Here is a 10,000-nt window from a genome sequence, read left to right as displayed (position 1 = left end):
TCACATAGCCCTCATCCATTTTGTCAGATGACAGCATGTTCATGTCTCCTGGCCCTTGACCCAGATTTTTCCATGACAGGACAGTAATGTCACCCAGATCGTAGGGGTTAAAGTAGCTCTTGGATTATTCTCGTCTTTTCACATGTACATTTATTTCCATACAAGTAGGTCAAATACGATATAGCAAATACAATCCTCTTCTGCTTTTTTGCAATAAGCAGTCTTTTCTGTGCATATATTTTAGCATAACTTAAGTCCTTGCAGACTTTCAGTGTTAGATTCAAAATAATTTATTCCAATTGTTACAATGGAATAAAGCAGCTCCCCTAGGAGCATGGGTCTTGTTCCTTATGGATATGGGCTGATATCCACCTGACATTTTAACACATTTAAAGTATGCAGGGTTATTTTCTTACAAGGCCCACACTATGTTTGTGGCCAGGAATATTTCTAGTTTTATGAAACCTCCACACAAGATTTCAATATGTGTGGAGTTGAGTGCATGTATGTCAGTGAATTTCAGGGGTCACTCAGATAAAAAAAAAAAAAAAAAAAAAAACTAAATAAATCACACAGAAGGAGGGAGGGGTAGACCATGGTCACTCACAAGGAATTATTTACAATGAAAAATTATGACATAGTGACCTCAAAATAGATAGTTAATCATGAATACAAAAAGTAATTAAAAGTTGTTTCCTCTCCCCCACAGAAAAGTTGTCTGGCATTAGCCGTAGATATACATAAAACAACGAATGTACATGTATATGCAACATGTAGAGATACATTCCATGTAAATGTTTAGATGTTTATACATTTTGTCTTTCATTGTATTTTGTGTTTATTTTTGTTTTGAGTTTTGTTTTTTAGGAGAGGACTTTGCTGTAGATGATTTCTCATTTATTATTCATGATTATTTACAGTGAAATGATATTAGTAAATCCTTGATTTTAAAGATAGCTTTGATAGAATATGTTCCCCATACACAATCTCAGGGATTTGTGTTATAAGGAGAGTGTTTTGGAGACTTGCCCAAAGCTATTACTATGACATGTATTGGAGAATTCAAGTTTCTATTTTTCAGAAATTATTAAATAGATTATCAGCCTTCAAAATCTTCCATGGCCTAGATGTACACTGACCACATTTTATGGCAGAATGTATAAACGTATTGAGAACATACAGTAAATAGTTTGAAATTTTGAATTTAACAGTTGTGAGCATTTCTTTTAACAAACTTTTTGAAATTGTTTTTTTCTGAGGGAAAATTACCAGATTCTCAACAAAATACTTTAGAAGTATTCAGTAATCAAGGAATATTCAACAGAATTTTTGCTTGTATATTGCTGAAAAACTGTTTGAAACATGGCCAAGAGTTACCATGGGTTTTCTATCTTTCTGATTTTTTTCATGATTGAAAATACAGCTGTAAAGTGCTAGATATTTTCATTTTGCTCCTTCCTTTAGAATTTGGTTGTCTGCTTTAAGCAGTTCTGCTATATTTACTTCCTATCCCAGGAGTACCCAAATCATTTTGAAGGCTGACAATTTATTAAATAATTTCTGAAAAAGAGAACCATGAATTCTCCAATACATGTCATAGTAATACTTTTGGGCAAGTTTTAGTCTCCAAGTCATTGGATCATGGTGATGTGAGGGATGGGTGAGGGGAATATGCCATCATAGAAATATTTGGCTGAGGGCTGAGGCTCTTACATTATTTTCACAAGTAAATGAATGTGGAATGTACCATCTATGAGTTGTGGCTGGAAGAGTGTTGGCTCCAGGGAGGCCAGTATTCCTGCCTGCTGTGATTGGCGCTACAGAGTGTATTACAGAAAATTGAATAATGCAAAAATACTAAAAGACAACACAGATTACAAAATGTTGCTTATTGTTTTTATTACTGCATAGAGTTGTAGACTGCTTAGAAAGATGATATGGAATCTGTCAAGAACAGTCCATTGCCATCTTGAAGCAGTATATCAGCTTAAAAATATAGACCTTGGAAAATAGCAAATAAATAAATAAATAAATAAAAATATGAAGAAAGAAATAATAACATTGCAAAGGAGATGCAAGGAGTCTTGATGCTACACTTGAGTGTTCTTATGGACCTGGCCTACAAGCCACACATCCGGGAGAGTTGCTATTCAAATAAGCTTAATGCTTTGTTTTGCAGATGCATACAGGCAGCAAGGCACCTAGATCCTTTTTTTTCCCCATCATCATCATCTCACCCTTTGTTTAGTTTTCTCTCCTATTGCTTTTTCTAGAAAAGTTAGACTTTTTGATGCTTTGCATCCATGGGATCCATGGATTGTAGAGAAGAGGAAGCACAGTAACTTGCTTCTGAAATGCATAGCATTTCTTTGTAGCTGCAAGTTTTTTAATGTATATAAGATATTTTAGATATTCTTCTGTATCTAACATACTTTTAACTTTTTATTGATGTCTTTAGTATTGGTATTTCTCTTTAGTACAGTATATGACTACATAAACAGGATAAAACAGCAAAACTAACATTCCTCAGATACAGATACTGTTCAGTAATAAGACTGAATTACATGACTGGCTTTGTTCTAGGATTGCAGATTTTTTACCTCATGAATATTAGTAACTTCCAGCTTTACAACTATGAAAACAATAGACACAGACATATACAGTTGGCTTTAGAGAAATAGTCTACCGAGACCAGAGTGATGGAAGGCAATGTGAGGGCCGTTAAGAGCGTGTTTTTGTTAGATTGAGTGAATTTAGTTATAACACACACAAAGAGGAGGAGGACTGGAACAAGGAGAGGATGAAAGGTAAAGAGAAACAGAATGTAAATGTAATCATTTCCTTGTGCCAAAGTAGAGATTTTAGCAAGGATAGACCTTTAAAAGTGTCTTTCATATTATTCAGATGGTTTGGCTTTGTTCGTTTGGAATGCAACTTAGTATTTTTCTTTTTATCTTTCTCTTTTTAATATATCTTAATTCTTTGTAGAGGTTAGCACAAGGTAATATCCAGCCCATTGTGAGTCAAGCTTCTCTTCCTTCTCTTTGCATGCATTATTTCAAGTTTTCCTATTTATAAATCCATAATCTAAGCTATTCAGAGATCCTGCTCTTGCTTTTTACCTTATTGTAACTGAGATTCCCCAAGGGAGAACAGAGCAAGAGATAATAACACAGTGACCTTTTCTTATACCACTTGCAGGGAACAGAAATTCCCCTTATGTCACCTTTGCTTTACGCTTCCCATAAATTTTTATCTAGAACTGAAAGTGCTTTTTCATGTTACTATTAGAACATAGCGCTTGCAAACTTACTGATATCTGGTATTTCTTCTTGCTTTATAGTCTACATACTGATATCTTATATTTTTACTCCTTTTTTTTTTTATGCTGACCTTCATATTTCTTGTTTATGTAAATATCTTGAAACTACTTTAGAATACAACTACTCCTCTCTTAACACAAGTTTTCAACTATCTGCTTTTCCAACAATGAGAGTACGAGCCAGTCAAGGGAATCATAATTATTTAAAGCATATAGATTAAATACTAAGTACATGTTTTCTCCTTGGACCCCCAGGATGAAGATGGAGCCGAGAATGGGCATGCAGGCATGGGGCCAACGACAGCAGCAACGGCCGACCACTGCCACATGCCCCGAGCCAGTCAACGAGCCTCCAGCCGTGCCATGACACAGCTCTTGTTAGCATGCTGCTTGACTACAGTATTTATGGTAAACACTTTATTTTTTTAGGATTACAACCAATATACCCTTGTAATTACAGAGAGCAAAGTTTATTAAGCCCTAAAAGGTAGTCAAATGTTACAGAATGTCTGTTACGGAAATGGCAACCAAAGTTTCAAAACACATTACTGTTTTGTCGGCCTTTCTTATTTTACTATCATTATGAACATTATTGTTATCAGTACTAATTTATATTATCAAAGTCATTATGTTTGTTCATGTCATGTTCATAATTAAAAACTTGCTCTCCTTATCATTATGATTATGGTCAGAATAATGAACCTTCTTTGTGACGAGGAATTCCACTCACTCTTTGCTATTCATCTATAGTAAGATATCTTTTCATATATCTTTCTTGACTTATTTGTTACATCTTTTCTGTTATATGAAAATATATTATCCGTATTAGTTTATACTTTGCTATAGAGAATGAGTAGAAAAAAAAAATCATTGCATTTTCGTCTTTTTGGCTTATCATTTGCTCTGGTTTAGACGCTTCATCTTTTCAGTTATATAAAGCTTGCAATATACTGAATTTGCAGTATGATGTCCATATTAGTTTGAATATTATTTTAGAGTATATGTAGTAAAATCATTACAGATTAGGTTTTGAGAAATGTTTTTATTTTTTTTTCAATTAACTTTTCTTTTAGTTTATCATGTTCTGTGACTTGTATATTCCATCTTTTTGGGTTTATGAAAGTTGCAATAAGCAGAATTATAGTGTAGTCTAAATCTTGGAAACTTAATCATGTCCAGATTTCTTGGATTACAGATCAGCTCCATGTTTAGTTGAAATTGGTACGCAAAAGTTGACCATAAACCCAGTTTCCAATTTCTTGAGGTCCTTATTCCATGCTTTTCCATTTTCTGATGTCCTTGCCATAGGCTATACAGATGGAGGCTGATGTTTAATCCCAGAAAACTTGGCACAGATGAGTTTCCAAGTTTTATACTACACTGTAAATTTAGTCAATTGTAACTTTCATAAACAGGGAGTGTCAACACATACTTGACAGCTATCCCAAATCCAAAATTTTGCATCATAGAAAATGGGATAAGGGTCAAACTCCTCTGCCACCTCCTCTCCATCCTCTCTCCTACACCCAAATCTCTCCTCTTCTACAGATTGCTGAGGCAGTGGGGGGTTATTTGGCCAGCAGCATAGCCATCATGTCAGATGCAGCCCATCTCTTCAGCGACCTTACATCTTTCATCGTCTCACTGGCAGCCATCTACCTTTCTCGTCAGCCAGCCTCAAAAAATATGAGTTTTGGGTACTACAGAGCAGGTGAGTGAGTAAGGAGAAGGTATCAATGGGTGGGGAGAAGAGAGTGAAGGAAAGGGGAAGATGAAAGGAAATTAAATGAAAATGGAAGTAAGGGATAAGAAGGGTTCCAAGGAATGAATCTCAGAGACAGCAGGGAAGGTAAAAGAAACAGAAAGGGAAGATAAAGGTTGATAAAAAGAGTTGGAAAAGATTGGAAATTACATGAAAAAAATTGGGGAAAAGGAAAGAGAAATTGATAAGGAGAATTTGCAAGAATGGATCAGAAGAAATGGTGATGATAGTGAATGAAGGAAAAAACTGAATGTGGTCCATGCTAACAGTTATTCAGTTATATCTGTATATCATTGCATGATATTTTAAGGTTTTTACATGTATATGAAAATAATTGAATTTGGTCAGATAGCCCTTCAGATGAATGATTGAATTTGTGTAAATTATTATATTCATAAAAACAAGACACAAAGCTCACTAATGCATTGGAAAAAAACTAGCTGAGTGACAGGGGAAGGGAGTGCAGGTAACCTCTCACAAAGACACTGGATTAAAAAAAAAAAAAAAAAAAAAAAAAAAAAAAAAATCAGTATGCCTTGTTTGCTATTGCTTCACTCCTCCTTGTATAGTTCTTCATAATAACAAAAACATTCTTTGACATTTTGTGCAAATTTTAAACTTCTTTCAGTATTCAGTTCTGTACTATCAGTGTTAAATGCTGGAAAAGCTCAGCAAGCTGCAATACAGTTCATTCCTTATAATGTTTTTCATTTCCTTATTTTTCATGAAGGGCTTTTGTCACATTCTGTATTGTCATAAGGCTCATTGGATTGTTGCAGTGGCTCTGATTTTCAATCCATATACCCAAGCATGGAGTGCTATTGTTGGGGAACCCAGGCTAACTGTCTCCTTTATCATCTTGTTCACCAAGACCTTGGTTTGCACTGATGAGTTGAGTGCTTGGGCAACATCGATGATCCATTCTCGAAGTGCTTTGGACCACCATTTTCTAGGAAGTTAGATATGCTTGTGCTCTTTTCTTGGTGTTGTTATCATTAGTTGACATCCTTCTGGGAGCCAATTTTAAGGTCAACATCTTGTAAGGGGAACTAAAATTCCAGAGCATGGATGGGCAACAACCTTATTAATCAATACTGTGTTGGAGGTAGTAGAGGAGGGGAGGTGGTGGTGAGTGGCATTTGAGACACATTCAAATTCCTGTGAACTGCTCACTGACACACTGAAGCTTAGCTCAAAAATACTGTTTTGAATCATTCCTGCTATTTAAAAAATGTGAATAAAAAAAAAAAAAAAGAAAAAAAAAAATACTGCAAGCTGGGCATTGTATAATGAGAATTACTTTTATATGTTTCCATCAGGTTTTAATTTCATTTTGCCATTTGATAATTTATTTTTCTTTTTTTCTTTTTTTTCTTTTCTTTTTATTTATTTCCTTCCTTCCTTCCTTCTATTTTTCCTTCCTTCTCTTATGCAGCAGCAGCTCCTGATTTCTTATGATTTTGTTACACATTAGTATGTAATTTGGCCAAAACTTGCAAATAATCAAGTTTGTGCATGGAAAGCAAGCAGGTATTAAAGACTGACTCTAAGAATAATCACAGTGACAAAGAATACAAAGATTTCTTTGATATTATTTCCATATTGTCCCCATCCTCTTCACCTTGCTAAGCACCATCTTTTCACCCCACAGAGGTTTTGGGTGCAGTTGTGAGTGTTCTCATTATCTGGGTTATCACTGGCATCCTGGTGTTTGCAGCAGTCCAGAGAGTCATCTCAATGGATTTCGAGGTCGAGGCAGACACTATGATCATTGTCTCGGCTCTGGGGGTCGTCATCAACATCATGTAATTTCCCACAGTAGTATAGCAGTAACCAGTCTACTTTCATGTGAAATATTTGCTACAGAAAAACTGCAGGCATTGAAATTAAGATAGCGGGAAAGTAGCATTCTAACATGATCTTAATAATGACCAATTTTCATCATTCTTCTTTTTGAGTCATCCTCTATTTGTGGAAAAGGAAATTTGTAAATGATGATTATAATAATGCACATTCACATATCCTTTTCACATTGTCAAATATCTGAACTGCCACCTTTTTCTTTCAGCCTCGGTGTGGTCCTCCACATGGGGCAGGGGGGACATGGCCATAGTCACGGAGGTCTTGGTGGCCATGGTCACAGTCATAGCCGCAGACCCAGCAGAGCCCCGGAAAACGAACAACAATCCAATAACATCAACGTCAGAGCGGCATTCATTCATGTTTTGGGAGACCTGATTCAGAGTATAGGCGTGTTGATAGCTGCATACATTATTAGATACTATGTAAGTATCAGGATAACCGTTTTTATTATCATTTAATCTTAAAATTTTATAGTTTGTCTTTGGGTCTTCTGTTTCTTTAAATTTATTGTTTCATACATTAGTAGAAATTATGAGAATTAGAAAAGCTATGGTTTATTATTAATTTGCAAGTGGATATTGATTGTCTACATTTTATCTACTATGTATACGTATATATATGCCGTTCTATATATTTAAAAAATTGCTGTCTTTATTTCTATACTATTATCAATTTAGCATTGAAGATGCTTGGGCTGAGGTCAGTAGAATATCAGCTTGGAGGGGTTACTAGGCCAGGAAAATTCTAATGAAAATCTCTGAATTTTGTGTCCTATTGAGATATTGACTGTCAGCTCAAGTTGAACCAGCAGTGAATTCTGAGACACTTTTTTTTTATGGAACTGTTTTAGAAGAGTTTAGGAGGAAAGGAAGATGGCCAAGGTTTGACATATTTTTCATGATTTCATTTTGACCCCCAACAGCCACAGTACAAGATTGCTGACCCCATATGCACCTTCATCTTCTCCGTCCTGGTGATCATCACAACCGTCCCCATCCTAAAGGACCTAACTCATGTCCTGATGGAGGGCACACCACAGGGGGTTGACTACGCATCAGTGTCAGCAAACCTCACAGCCCTTCCTGGAGTGAAGATGGTTCACTCCCTCAATGTGTGGGCACTTACTCTTGACAAGAATGCATGCGCAGTGCATATAGCTATTAGTGAGTATATATATATATATATATATATTTTTTTTTTTACTCTGTATAAAAAGAATGTGAATTTTATTCAACAGCTCATTCATAGTTTTATTAATCCTTAAAGTCCAACAGCACTCAAATAAGTGTACTTGTGATTTTTATGTTTGATTATGAGCTGGTTCACAAAAAGAGGCTGGCTATTTTCCCACATTATTTTTACTGTAATGAGGAGGTTGAGGAAGTAAATTTGGTATGTTTGCCAGGTTTTTTCGAGCTGCAACCTCCCCCCCCCCCCACACACACACACACAAACACACCCATACCCATTCCCCAATCCCTTTGTAGCTCTTTGGTTCTCAGAGTCAGTGATGTAAGCACCCTATGAAATCTCTTTTAACAACACTGTATTCCCCCTTGTCTTCTTGAATCAGTTGTAGAAGTGCCTCTTGGTATTGTTAGTCTTTTTATTATGTGATTGAATGTTTACATTTCTCATTCTCTGATTCACCATCTTTCTATTTATCTTTTTTTCTCCAAACTCTGTGACATACCAGTAGATGTATATTTTCTGGTGTGTAAATTCAAGCTGTATACATCAGAGACCAAAACTGGCCTAGATGGAAAGTTGAAATATTATACTTTTTGCAAAAGAGCAGTGAGGCAAGACAAAGATGTTATGGTGTTTGGATATGGTCACCTCTTCAGGTTGTAGCCGTAGCCACTCCAGGGGACTCCAGACTTTGATAGCAGAGGTTTCTCTAGGAACAGTACATCAGGAGTCTTGCCAAGGAGGTTGAAGGCCATTTCTTTAGTAAACAACCTTCATCCTGCCTGACACAAACCATGAGAAAACTCCAGTCCCTCAGTGAATAAAAAGATCATTTCAAATTATCTTGAGGTGAATATGAATATTGGGCTCAGTATTTTGACGCAAGTGGTGTCGAGATCCCTGTAGAGGTTCCATCTATCAGGAAAGAACCTCATACTCTGACAGACATTAAGGTGGCAGTCTCTAAGTTAAATGATGGTAGAGCAGTAGGCTCATTTCCCTGTCAGTGATCTTGCCCATAAGTCCTGGAAAATCTTGGTTTAGGCAGATTGCCCAGACCTATTGTGAGGAGTTAGAGATGGACTGAAGATATGCCTGGCAGCTCACCATGAGAGACCCTTTTGGCTGGAAATGAAGAGTGGATGCATTTATGCACCCAAGTCAATATCAGCTCCATTTATTTATTATTATTATTATTTTTTTTTTGTATCCTTTTCTTTTTCCTTTTCTTCTTTTTTCCTTTTTCTTTGCTCTTTCTTTTACAACAATTTTGTCTCTACCATCACTGGAACTTTGTGTAACATGTAAACCCATACATCATCAGAACCCCATTTCCTTGTAGGTGGAGACACAGATCCAGAGACGGTGCTGCAGGCTGCCCAAAGGGTTATTCGAACCCGCCATCAAATCTTCCACACGACCATCCAAGTAGAGCGTTACCAACCCCAACTGATGGACAATTGTCAGCAGTGTCAGCCACTCTCTAAGTGAGGTGAGGGACATCATGACAAACACCAGAGAGGAAAGAGGAAGATGAATAAAGCAGAGCATGAATGAGCTGTGTTGTCGTCAGTGTCATTGGATTTATTAAGGTTTGTCCTGGAAGAGTTGGAATGCCTGGGCTGGTGGTATTCTGTAGCTGGAGACCCTTTATGTGTGCGTAGACAATTCATGACGACAATCTGATGATAACATATCATGGCAATAATGGATGGATTTTTTCTTTTTTCTCTTTCTGTTTTCTTAACCCCTACAATCTGGATGATGTTATGGTCCCATCATGGAAAATTCTGGGTCAAGGGCCAGGGGACGTGAGCATGCCGTCACCGGGCAAAATGGGCGTCTACTGTTTCTATTATGAA

At 36.5% G+C, this 10,000-nt stretch overlaps 1 protein-coding gene across 2 annotated transcripts in view; it reads left to right on the top strand.

Moving 5' to 3' along the window:
* The window catches only part of LOC113824675 (proton-coupled zinc antiporter SLC30A2), a 13,958-nt gene that overhangs the window by 2,184 nt on the left and 1,774 nt on the right, over positions 1-10,000 (top strand). For both annotated transcript variants that reach the window (XM_027377438.2, XM_027377437.2), the window contains exons 2-7: positions 3,578-3,730; positions 4,871-5,033; positions 6,736-6,889; positions 7,153-7,369; positions 7,870-8,110; positions 9,481-10,000. The exon at positions 9,481-10,000 is cut by the window's right edge and continues 1,774 nt beyond it. In XM_027377438.2, coding sequence (XP_027233239.2) covers positions 3,578-3,730; positions 4,871-5,033; positions 6,736-6,889; positions 7,153-7,369; positions 7,870-8,110; positions 9,481-9,629 — 1,077 coding nt within the window. In that variant the 3' untranslated portion in view covers positions 9,630-10,000. The remainder of the gene's footprint in view (positions 1-3,577; positions 3,731-4,870; positions 5,034-6,735; positions 6,890-7,152; positions 7,370-7,869; positions 8,111-9,480) is intronic.

This window comes from Penaeus vannamei, chromosome 42, assembly GCF_042767895.1.
Source record: "Penaeus vannamei isolate JL-2024 chromosome 42, ASM4276789v1, whole genome shotgun sequence".
NCBI lineage: Eukaryota > Metazoa > Arthropoda > Malacostraca > Decapoda > Penaeidae > Penaeus > Penaeus vannamei.
The sequence above is the reverse complement of the archived record's forward strand: the minus strand, read 5'-3'. Positions and strand labels throughout refer to the sequence as shown.